Here is a 13795-nt window from a genome sequence, read left to right on the forward strand (position 1 = left end):
GCATCAACAGTAAGTGATTCACTCATGAAGCTAATTTGAAAACAGATTAAGATTAGAATGGTAACATCATACCTACATTGCATTCTCAAGGCAGCCCGCAAAGCACATCTCCATGTGAGCATAGCTTGATACACTTGACCTCACAACTCCTTCGCCCAGGTCAGGCATATACAGAGCCAAATTCATCGTCTACGTTCTTTGCAAGGGAATCTATGAATCTAAGTAAAGCATCATTGTTCTTATGATAGGCACCATTATACTTATTTATTAACATTTGCACCAAGAAACTTTGAGAGATCCTTCAACAGTTCAATAAAGGGCATCCGCTCCCAATTGTTTCATCTTCAATACGGGAAACGCATAGCCCCGGGGGGGGGGGACTTTCAACATTGATCCATAAGAACCAGCAGTAACATTACGTAAGAACAAGTGAACAACTGCAAAGAATCAAGACATAATCTATCAGTATTAAGGAGGTTAAATGTATGACTAAATAAGTATAAATATTATGTGAAAGCCTAACTAAAGAATATGGAATATCAACAATGTAAAATGATAAAGCAAAAATACGATGTATGTACCATTTGAATCTCAACCAAAAATTAACTCGACAGATGAGTCCCCTTCTGTGGCATTATACATCCACGCTCAACAAATCTTAACATGAGGTTATCAGCCTCCACCAACATACCATCCGTTGTCAGTTTCTTGCTCACTTTCTCACACAACTTAAGGTCAGGAATCAAATTGCGGCTAAACATTCTACTAGCCATCTTATATGCTGACAGAGCCATCCCTTTACTCAGATAGCTTTCCATCAGAACATGGCATGTCTTAGCATCAAGTTTTGAAGCAGTTCTCAAAACCTTCCCTAAAAGTTTATCAGCTTCCTCAAGGTTCCCAAAATCACAGAGCTTCTCAATAACCTGATTGTAAGCCATTCTGAATGTTTGCCTGGCAAGCATTTTATCCAATAATCTCAACAAATCCTCCACTCTGCCCCATTGACAATACCGGTGTATGACTGTCCTATATGTTACCGGAGTAGGAACCAAACCTTTGTTAAGCATTTTCATGATGAGTTCAGAAGCCTCTTCCAATCTACCTTTCTTCCCAAATGCATCAAATAGTGCCGTATATGTGACTGCATCAGGATGTTTGTTGCTTAAATACATGTCATCAAGCACAGACAAAGCAGCATCTAAGTCACCCATCTGACAAAAGCCGTTAATCACAGTGGTAAAGTTGACGGCATTAATGGCACAGCCCTTATTCAGACATTCTTCCATAAATTTTTTAGCCTCAGTTATTTTCCCTTCTTGACATAGAGACTGGAGAAGCAAGTTAATGTCAACTGGTGTTGGGAAAAACCCCTTTTTAATCATTTCCCTGACCAGATCACAGGCCTCAGATAATTTCCCCTCCCTCCGCAACCCATGCATGACAGCACTGTAAGTGACAGCATTTGGACTCCACCAATGCTCCTCACTTGTATTTATCATTTCTCTTGCCTCAACTGACTTTCCACTTCGACAGAGGCCATTCAACAGAGCTGTATATGATACAGTATTGGGCTTGCACCCATGTTTGTACATCTGTTGCAGCATCCTTTTAGCTTCATCTACATTTCCCGTGCGACAAAATCCATCAATAACGGCAGTATATGTCACTACATCAGGTATACAACCCTGCACATACATATTGTTCACTAAATTCTTTGCCTCACCCATCCTGCCCTTCTTGCAAAAAGAGTGAACTACTGCACTATACCCAACCTTATCAATGCGAAAACCTTTCTCTTCTGCTTCCTTTAGAAAAGAAAGAGCATCATCTGCATGTCCATGCTTTGAAAGTACATGGATAAGTGTATTATATGTAACCTGATCTGGTATTAATTTACTGTACCTTACCATATTCTCCATTAACTGCTTCAGTTCTTCAATTCTTTTCTCCTTACAGAGGAAAGTCATCACCGTATAGTAACTAACTTTATCAGGCATGCATCCTTTAGATGGCATATTAGTGATAAGCTCCAATGCACCCTCAATTTGATTTAAATCACAGAACCCCTTAATCAAGCAGTTATAACTAACAGCATTGGGTTTGATTCCTATTAGTTGCATTCTTTCCAAGAACCTCAGTGCATTTTTCAGTTTCTTCCCCTTCACCAAGGCATATATGGCAGTGTTACATATCGATAAATTAGGGTCAACACCAGATTTCTGCATCAAGGTCAAAATTTGAAGGGCATTCCTTAACTTGCCTGCACGACTATATGACACCATCACATACCCAAAAGCTTCAGGCGAACACTTAATTCCCCTGCGGGTCATCAACCGAAGAACTCGCCTAGCACCTTGACACAGTTTAGTCTTGCTAAGGACTTCCAACATATTATAGTAGACCATAATGTTATGTCGATAACGCCACTGCCGATCAGCCCAATAGAAAAAATTCAAAGCTACACGCTCGTCATCTTGGGAGCGTAAAACAGCACAAACTTGAGGGGGCTTGAGGCTTCTTAACAAGTGCCTCAATTCTCCTTCCAGTTTTGGGTCCCAAGCTGACCTGAGCGTAATTAACCTGCTAGTTTCTCTGACTAAAGGGTGTCTATATTCATTCTCGTCAATGTCAAATTTCCTAATGTCTACTGTCTGTTTGTGACTGCCTTGAAAGGTGCTAAGAACCTCAAGACTATCATCATCACTACCATGCTGTCCTTCATATTCATGATCTTCTTCTACTTCATCTTGGTAGAGCTCATGCGACTCAACATTGTTAAGACACCCAAAATTGAAGTTTTGAGGGATACAAGTATCATCACGGGCACTTCCTGCAAAACGTAATTCCCCAGGAACCACAGAACCATCATACCCATCATTGATATTGTTGGCTTTACATTCCCCCTCACTTTGACTCCCAAAATTCGCAGTTGAGAATACACTCAATCTAATAAAACATAAAGGGTTTGCACAAAAATGACTCAAGCATCTATAAGCAGACACCTTTATCAGTTGATTTAACCCCAGTACCATTACCGCAGAATTAATACTTCCAGAAATCAGCACAGTTAAACCAGCTAATTAGAAAGAACACTCAAATGTCTCTGAACCCCGTTCCGATCCCTCCATGCCATTCTTATCGCCACTGCTTTCTCCCTCTTCTTCTTCGTCTCTATCACCATAGCGATTGGAGAGATGGATTTGCAAAGGCAAATGCACATGCCTGGCGCGTTAACGCTTGCAGCGCTGTTGGGTACGATGGCATCCCGAACTTCCTTTTGGGAGGGAACAACAAGAAGCTCCGCTGGGCCAATAATATGGGCCATTGGATTTGTAGGCCTTTTTATAGTCAGTAGGGCCTTCAAAATATCTTTTTCCATTTTTACCAACTGGGCCTTTGTATTGGGTTAACAGTCCTACAAATTATGGCAGAACATAAACAAAACTAGGTCATTTTTGGGGTGCATATTTGTTAGTAAATTAAATTGTGGATATAAAAATGTACACACATATAAATATATACTCCTCCGATCCTTATTATAAGACCCAATTTGACTTTTTATTTGGTCCTAATTATAAGACCCAATCCATTTTCTCTCTTATATTTATGCATTTTTTTCCAAGATAATCCTTCTAATAATGATAGTTTTAGCCAATATACTTAATTAGCAAGGATATTTTAGGAATAACAACACTTATTTATTATAAATAATCAACTTAACTTACTTCCTTAATCTCCTCAAATAAGTCAATTGGGTCTTATAATTAGGACCGGAGGAGTATAATTATTGATGTGTCTGATAAAAAATTTTTGATCAAAAAAATAAACTCATTAGAAGATAAGAACGAATGTTGAGTGTTCCAGGAGTTATAATATAAATACTTTTTTATTAGATGCAAGTATCTTTTTAAACACAAACTATATGCATAAATAAAACATCCATGATAACGTTTTTGGGGCCAAAAATTGCCCATAATAACTCTCAAACAAAAAATTTCTTTACTATAGAAAAACATTATTCGATGAGGGGGGAAAGAGTGTAGAAGCATTTTGTTATTTCTAAAATCCATAAGAACCCTTTATGTGCCACCTTAAGAACCCCAAAAGGTGTTAATTGATGATCAAAGTTCAAAACAAGACAAATAGGTATAGTAAAGAGATGCAGATGAATGCATATGGTTTTTCCCCCCGCAGCACAGGTATCTTGTTTTGGTGGCAATCAGACAATTGCTTGCTTTTCTGTCCTGTATTTAAGGGGTGCTTGGATAACCCCTCATAAATATTTTTCTGCAAATCGAGATAGACTTCTTCACATATTTACTTCGTATACTGTAAAAGTACTTCTGAAACTATGATTTTGTTCTTATCCAAACACGTTTTCAATCCATCTTTTACAAGCATATTTGAATTTTTCGCCACTAAATGTTTAGTTTTTTCCCATAAAAATGCTTTAAATTAAAGAGGCTAGCACTAATTGGCCAATGTTACAAAATAAAAAATTAAACCTATAACCTTTTACTTGCAGGGCGTGCCACTGAATTAAAATATCATTAATCATAAAGATGTTGGATAATGCTCAAACCTATTCATACAATAATGCCAGGTACCATGTAATTATACTACCTCCGGTCCTAAATATAAAAACTAATTGACTAATTTAAATAGAGTAAAAAAAATAATTTAAGTTAATTATTTGTAATAAATAAGTATTGTATTTCTCTAAAATATCCTTGTTATTCAAATATTATTGCTTAGAATTATCATTATTAGAAGAACTAGTTTTAAAAAAATACATCAATATGAGAGACAAAGTGAATTACAGTCTTATATTTAGGATTAAAATAAAAATTAAACTAGATCTTATATTAATGACTGGAGGTAGTATAAGAAAACTATAATACCTAAAACCCTTTGAGAGTTAGGTTGTAGATTAATCATAATTGTTGAGTTAAGTGTTAGAGGTGCCAATAATCAAGGGTAAGCAATGAATGATTCCAACACATGGGACTATTTTGATTTATGGAAGCATTAATAATGGATAATCGAGTGCCACACCATTGAGGGCACTTCTTCTACAACTGTGAGGATCTTTTTGGTCTTTCTCTTCTTTCAAAATTATCTTTCTCTTTCCATTAAAAGATGAGCCACTTTACTTTAAGTTAGATTCTAAGTTTAACTAATCCTCACTTTATAGAATAAAATTGATGTATAGACGTGTTAATTGGAGCTACCCCTATTAAAAGGTATATTTAATACTCTTTCATCCTTTTCATAAAAGAAGAATAACTAATTCTATAAGGATAAAAAAAATTAAAAATGTCAATTTTTTAATGCCCTCATTCAATAATTAACTGGTAACGTTTAATCATTGGTCTCATTAATAAATACTTATTTTTAATGAGGGTATAAAAGAAATTCTTCAATAAATACTCTAGGTAAGCTGTTATTTCTCATAAACAGGATTGGGAGAACCCAACAATTTTCTCATAAGGAGGATAGAAGAGAGACAACATATATTATAATGAATACAAAAATTTAAAACCATATATACTAAAGTGATATCAGGTTGTAAGAATATCATATGTAAATAGTAATAATGTTTTTATTTTAAATAAATAAAAATAAAAATAATAATTCAATTGTGGAGAATTATATGCTCGGTATCATCTCAATATAAGCTTTAGAAACTGATTGGCATCATCTCAAGAGATAAATTAGAATATTCAAAATTAAATTTGAAGAATTATAATTATATATTTGGTGCACACCCTTTGAGAAGTGCACCTGATCCAGAAACAAAACACAATAGTATAAAAAAAAAACATAAAAAAGCTCCATAGAACTTATTTAATATTCAATCTAATATACTTAATTTTATAAACTAAAAAAAATTATCTAACGGCAAAAAAAATTTAGACTAAACAATTATCGGAAGATATATTATCATACTACTACCTTGGTTTCAAAATACCATTGACTTAAAATCCAAAATTAGACCAAATGGGAAGCAAAATCATAAATAAAGAATCAACTTTCCCACCAAAACTGCCAACGTTTTCAAAGATGGAGAAAATATAAATAAACACAACCAATCATGCGGTCCCATCGGCATCATTCTTTGACTGCATCAAAGCGTGTGGTTTGGATTTTTTTTCCCTCCGACAAATCATGTGTGGTTTAAATAATAAAATAATAATTATAATAATGATAACAACAAAACTTTATAAATGTGGCTACCATGGCCTTTGTTTGTCCTAACAGATTATTTGAACAAATTTAAAAATTTATATGCGATCATAATAATGATCTTTTGAAGAAAATTAAATGACTGAAACTATCATTGATCTTTTTAAAAAGCGTAATAATGAATGCCTTTGTTGGACCAGCAAGAACTTGCTTAGATTTTTCCTTTTTAGTTGCCCAGAGTTTAGGTGGTTCGATACTTTTTGTTTTCAAAAAATATAGTTTAATTTAGTGTGTTATAAATAATAAAAAAAAATTGCCACTTTCAACATTCGTAACATAAAAAATGAGATAATTAATTTGCAAGCTTCATAATTTCACTTGTACTTAATTAAGTCCCCGAAGGTTTTGTTTTTTTTCCTGTTAGCTTTCATTTCCCTCACGTCAATGATAAATAGGACACTTCAGTATCTGTCATTGTCTATGTCGGGTTAGTTATTTAAAAATAAAAAATAAATATATTTTGATTTTTAAAATAATAAAGAATTGATTTTAACATGTGAAAAACTTTACAAGAATAATCAATATCTTTATAAAAATTAACATCATTTATTTATTATTTTAAAATTTAATAGATATTTTATAGTCATTTTCCCTCCATTTGGCATGGTATTAATCCAAAAAATGTGACCACATATGTACAAGACTTAAAGCTAATATTTATGAGTCCAAGCATTGCAAACAGTTCTGAATTTAGAAACTTACTCCTCCGATCCTATTTACAAGGTACTTCTAGTATATTTCACATAGATAAAAAAAATCTTAAATTACATTAACTCTCCATTAAAATATAACAGCTTCCCAACTTTACTCCCATTTAATATAAATACCTTTAAAAAAAATCTATCTATACTGTAATAAATGAATGACAAGTTAGTATATTCATACTAAAAATTTAATAAAATGACTTATAAATAGGATTAAAAAAAATTTCTCTACCTTATACAGGACCAGAGGAGTAATTCTCTATTATGATTTTTTTTTTGGGATAGGGATAGTACTGTGATTAAGAAGACTTGTGGGGAAAAAACAGGAACAACAATATTCAGAAAAGGGAGCACGTGGAGGGTGGTCAAATATGTGGGCATGGATTCAAAGGAGAGAAGAGGGAGTGGTCAAAGCCATAATAAGTAAACAGGCAGATGACACGTCAGCACTACGGGACACAGGGCCCGTGACAATGGAAACACGCCATGTGAATTGAGAAACTCTTCCCCTTCTTCAAACATTTTCTTCCTAATTGCTCCTTACTTTCATTATTCTATTATTACTATTATTATTATCAATAATTTAAAAAAGAATGTTTCCTGGGCCCATAAAATTCTTATAATTAATATTTAATTCTATTGCAATCTCCAAATATTTGTAGGGTATAGGGAGGGACCATATATTAATTAGGTCCTGTGACCTTGCCTTGTTGCCTTTTAATACTTCTACTACACTTCATCATGAATAATGTGGCAATTCCTGATTCTCTGCATTTATTGTGTTTATGTCTCCATTCAAACTTTGCAACAACTCCCCATTTTTTCATCCCTTTTCAACACACACTTTTACTTTTGGAAAAAAATCAACAACAAAAAACTGCCCCTTCAATTTTAAAATTTTAAAATCAATCTTAAACTAGTAATTAACTATATTTAAAAAAACGAATTATAACGTATTTTTATAGTAATTTTTTATTTAAAATTTTGAAATTTAAGAGGTACTTTTTTAAAAAATTGTCCCTTTATTTTTTCAATATATGTACTCTTTTTTTTTTTTATATGCTTTCATCAAGTTTGATAAGTTGTCAATTTTACCTTTATTTATATATATATTTTCTAAAAAAATAAAAACCTGCAAAACAATAAACTATTGATAAATCCCTACATTCATATAATAAACTCAATAGGGTGATTTATATTATAGACAAAAATTACTCACTCTCTACTCTATAAATAGAATTAAAGCATTGGTAACATTGTTCATAGAGCTACCAATATAAGTAGTACTTCATCGGATCCACAATATAAGTTATTTTAATTGATTTATTATAACAAAAATGGTAACTAACTCATTGAATCTATCTCAAATTTAATTTTTCTCTTTGTACTTATATTAAATAAGGCTATGAAGAAAATAAAGAATTTAAGAAATTATATTTAAGTATTGATTGCATAAAATTGCGGGAATGAAAAAAAAAAAGTTACTAGCGTGTTATAAATAAATCTTTTCTCAAACTCAGAATTGTTGAAATCTGAATAGGCTGGCAGCACCATTGTGCCTGATTATGTTAAAAAATCGTATCAAACTCCAAAAGAAAATATGAATCTTGTGATTTAAGTGGAATGTATAGGCGAAATGATTTATATTATTAAGCCTGAAAAATAAGGGAAAAATAATGATCAAGCAAATTACTTGATGATTGCACACGTTACGTTTTTCATCACTAATCCACGTTTTGGACTTTTAGTTTATATGATGATGAGATGATGGGTGATTTATTATAAGCTATGTTTTTTTTTTTTGCCTAAAGTATAGGTATCTTCCTATAATTCTTCAAAATACTGTTGGGTATTAAATATAAGCATCTCTCTCAGCGTGAATTCAATCCTTGATTTGTCATGTCGTGAGAGATTAGCCTTTTCTGCTAGACCAAACCCATGTTGGTTATTACTCCTCCGGTCCTTAATGTAAGACCCATTTAACTAATTTGATTAGATTAAGGAAGTTAAGTAAGTTAGTTAATTATAAGAAATGTGACACATTTTTCCTAAAACACCATAATCATCTTTCTTAATACCCCATCTCCCTCTTCTACTTGGTTATGGTTGAAGAGTATCCATAGGGGTAATTTAGAGAAAATTGATAAATATAATAAATGGGTTTTATATTTAAGACCAAAACCAACTCAATAATTGAGTCCTACATTAAGGACCGGAGGAGTATAAGTTATGTTTTGTTATTATTAATTACACGATATCTTCAGTCAATTGGCACATCAATTATAATACATGGCCTCCACTAATTAAGGCCTTTTTAAGGGCACCCGTGCATTAGGACACTTTTTATTGAAGGAAAATCTGCCCAAGAAAATAAAAAATGAGAATCAAACACTCACTCAGTTGGAAAATTTTTGTTCTCTTTTTTTCAATTTTTTTTATTCCAAGTGATTATTTGAACTAAACAGGTCCTTATGTCAATATTATATATATTCCCAAATTACGACAAGTGAAAAATTAAATATCAAGATTAAATGTAGATTACAGCGAGTCCTATTCATATATATATATATAAAGTATTAATTAGTTTTTCTAATATTTTATATTCAATTAAATTTCAATATATTTAATGCCAATATTTTTTTTAAAATCTTAAATTAAGGGTATTTGAACATACTATTACTCTGATTATTTTTTTAAGCCTGGGCAGAAAACCTCTGACAATGTTACTATGTTCCTATCCGTTCTTTTCAAGTATTTATTTTATAAATATTCGTGATATGCAAATAAAATAAAGAAATGCTTTTAGAAATAGAATTGGGTAGATAAAATTTGTCTTGTTATTTACGAGCTTCTATGCTGTCTTATTACAAGGATGGCGTAAAAATAGGAAATGAAAGGTAAAGTCACATTATAGAATTCTGGACCATCTGACACTTTTGTATTCACTCTCATTCGCTTTCGTCCATCCCAACTCAATTTAATTTAATTTAATTTAATTTATAAATTATAAAAATAACTATACTAATAATTATAAATAAAAGGTTAAATTGTATAAAAAAAAGGTGGTGAATGAATGCATGGGTGGGTGTGTATCTTTCTCCCATACCATGTCAGGAGTATCTTTGACTAGTGACATCATTTTTCCCGTCTTTTCATATATAATAATAATAATATTAATTAATTAATTAAGTTTAAGTATTTACGCAGAAAAAAGAAATTGGAGAAATAAAAGAAAATCGTGAATTCCTGGGGGGCCAAGTGCGAATAGCCCCATTTTGTCCTTATTGGCCGACCAATTTACATTGAATAATATTCGTCACATTCAAAAGCTGTGTCAAACCCCACTCCATTCCGAGATTATCGCTATAATGCGTGCTTTATTTTTTTTATTTTGTAGTATTATTTTTTATCGTAAATATAAGATTTTATTTGTATATTATAAATAGGATCTTATAATTAGAATTAAAAATAGTACTATAAAATAAGTCTTATATTTAAAATCCAATAAACATGTATTTCATAATTATAAAGTAAAATACTACCGCTGCTGCTTTTCATGATGATAATTTAGACTTGATTTATTGTGGAATTTATTTGGATTAACCTTCTTAAAAGTGGCTTTTATTTAAATCAATTTTTGGATTAATCAGCATAATATGATTTATGAGCGGAGAAATTTTTATAAGACAATTAATTTGAAATAAATTTATTTAGATGATATATCAAAAAGTTATTTTCAGCGTTCAGTAAATTTGTTCAAGTAAACATAATTTTTCCTAATTTTTATTCCAAACTTTCAGATACAGTAAACGGCAAAAAAGAAGTAGCAGGCAAAAAAAAAAAGATTTGAAATGACTTTTCAATGGTTAGTAAATTTTCTTCAAAACTATGTTAAATATAATTTTTTATTCGATTAATTTATCTTTGTTTCAACAAATTTTTAAGACTTCCTAATACCATCCCAAACATGCATTTCATTAACCTCCATTACTTGAATGAATTAAAATTAATTGGGATTAAATTTGGAAACATGCATTTTATAAATCTCCCCGTGCAAATAGTTTGAAGCAAATTTCTAGTGTACTGGGAAAAAAAGAAGCAAATTCCCTGTGAAAATATGATTTGATGGCAAGCAAAAAAACTTACGAACGGTGTATTTGGTTGTAGGAAAATGCATTAGAGGAGAGTTTAATAAATGGAGATTAAAAATTTGAAGAAGTGATATTCCAAACTTATAGTTAATTTTTTACTCTTTTATTTTTGCAAAAGTTATTTATTAAAATTTTATAAATGTAAGGCATGGAGCAGAGTTAAAATTCTCACGTTCCCCAAAAGATTTTTTTTTTTTACTTCTCTGATTATTTTATCAAAATAATTATCCTCAAGAAGCTTGGTTGACCAAACCAAATTACCCCATAATTCCAAAACTCGTGTGTTAGAAAACAATAAGTTGCGTAATTTTTTTTGGGATTAATACAATTTTTATCCTTTAAATTTGTTTTTATTTTAGTTTTGGTCTTCCAAATTTTAAACTATAGATTTTAGTTTCTCAAATTTCTTTTTATTAAATATATTGGTCCCTATATCTAAATAAAAATCTGAACCATTTTATCTTTTAACAAACCATAATTTATGATTTGAAATTTGAGAGATTAAAATTAAAATTTAATGGGCTATAAATTATATTAACTCTTTTTTTTTGTCATTTACTGAGTTGGAAAGTTCGAAATCCCAACTTTTCATAATGTTCGCTTTTCATATATCCAATCTGATTATCCTAACTATATTTTGAAGTAACTCAGCTGAAACAAACATTAAAAAATAAAATAAAAATAAAATACATATTTCATGCTTTATTGTTTCTCAATAACTATAGACTCCTTTTTCAATAAATACGATAATAATATAAAAACAAGACATGTGAAATTCACCCAAAATTGTATAGGGTGTGTTTGGATTGGCGGTAGAGAAGTAACTTTTTTTTCAATCTGACTTTTACAGAAGTCAGATTGGATAAAAGTAGCTTTTTTGAGCTTATTGTATAAATCCGTTTTAGTCACAGAAATCAGATTGCAAAAATATGATTCCAAACACATCCCAAATCAAAAAAGCTCCTTTTACCAGTAGAGAAGTCAGTTTAAGGGTTCAGATGTGATTCCAAACACACCCATAGTCGACTCGGGCAATGGTCAATCAAGAGTAGGTGAAACTACTCAGTCTATAATTTATTTTTTTAGTGCATGGAAAAGTAGATAACATAAATTCCAATAACAACAAAGTAAAACTAAATTGGCGGGTTATGTCTCAAAAAGGTAAATCAGGGTTGATATAATATATCAGTTTTTAATATAAAAATTTGTTTAATTTTTATTTTGATATTAAATATAATATTTTAATTCATTCTGTTTTATCTTTTTTCTAAAATGGTCTTTATAATAATGATAGTTCTAATCAATACACTTGATTAGTAAGAATATTTTTAAAAAGACAACACCTATTTATTACAAATAACTAACATGACTAATTTTTTTAATTTACTCAAATTAATTAATTAACTCTTATATTAAGGATCAGAAATAATAGTATAAAGCGTTATTTGTTATAATTATAATTTGGAAAAGAAATTTAGGTGAAGTTTCTTATATTTATTATGTCAATTTTTCTAATCACATGTGATCATATGTTTTTTTAGTTTCATGTGAGTATATAATTAAATACTATTAAATACTAATATTTAAATAATATGACATATCAGCACTTGTGATTGGAGAACTTGTCATTACAAATATAAAAAACTTTATATAAAATATATAATTTATATATAATACATTAAATAGTAGGTTTCGTAGGTGGACATTTTTATAACTTAGGAATAAAGGACCACCGTAAATTATAACGTGAAAGGTGAAACTTGTATTTAATGCATAATTTAAAATACATTGTCTTTTTATGATTTATTATTAGTATACTACCTCTAGTCCTAATTATAAGAACTAGTTAACTAATTTAAGGAGATTAAAGAAAGAAGTTAAATTAGTTATTTATAATAAATAAGTACTATTTTTCCTACAATATCCTTACTAATTAAGTGTATTGGCTAGAATTACTATTGTTAGAAGGACTATCTTAAAAAAAATACATAAATATTAGAGACAAAGTGAATTGAAATATTATATTTAGGATCAAAATAAAAATTAAACGAGGTCTTATATTAAAGACCGGAGGTATTATTTTTCTTTCTTAATTTTATATGACATATAAATATATTAGCACTATATTTCTATAACAAAAGACTATAGATAATTAATACTCTATGACAAATAATAATATTTGTCAAAACAAATAACTAAAAAAGATAACCAACTTGCTGAATTAGTTATCTTTTTTCTTTTTTGATAAAATGTCAATTTTATAACGAATGAGTAATTTTTTTGGGTGATAAATTATAAGTGCTCCCTACCTACCATGGATGTTTAATCACTGTTATAGTACAAATAATATACCTCCTTCAGCTGAGTTTGCTCCGTTCAAGTACGCCCAAGAAAACATGCTAGAGATAATAAATGACTTACCTGTTATGGTTTTATGTTTTCCTTTTTACTGAAGAAAAATTAAAAAAAGGGTCAAATCGGCAATTTCTCAGCACACGATGATTGGGGCAAATCAATGGGGGGATCCTGCAGCTGCAGGGAAACTCAACTCAGAATTCAGAAAGCACTGCCTTCCTGGATTTAGATCTCTCCTCTCCCCGTCATGGGGCCCACCGGAGGTCCCCACAGTGCGGCCATATCAAAAGTTGGATAGAGCATCCCCGTACTGCAGGGAGGCACCTTACTTATCAG

The 13795-nt window shown here is 30.8% G+C and overlaps 1 protein-coding gene across 1 annotated transcript; it reads right to left on the reverse strand.

Moving 5' to 3' along the window:
- Positions 1 to 602: 602 nt before the first annotated feature.
- LOC114754019 (pentatricopeptide repeat-containing protein At1g62914, mitochondrial-like) lies at positions 603 to 3216 on the reverse strand. The gene has a single exon (XM_028942744.1). The coding sequence runs from the start codon at positions 3033 to 3035 to the stop codon at positions 603 to 605; it is 2433 nt and encodes an 810-aa protein (XP_028798577.1). The 5' UTR covers positions 3036 to 3216.
- Between the last annotated feature and the right edge of the window lie 10579 nt (positions 3217 to 13795).

Source organism: Neltuma alba, unplaced genomic scaffold (assembly GCF_004799145.2).
Source record: "Neltuma alba isolate B1F8T4 unplaced genomic scaffold, ASM479914v2 tig00008405_pilon, whole genome shotgun sequence".
NCBI lineage: Eukaryota > Viridiplantae > Streptophyta > Magnoliopsida > Fabales > Fabaceae > Neltuma > Neltuma alba.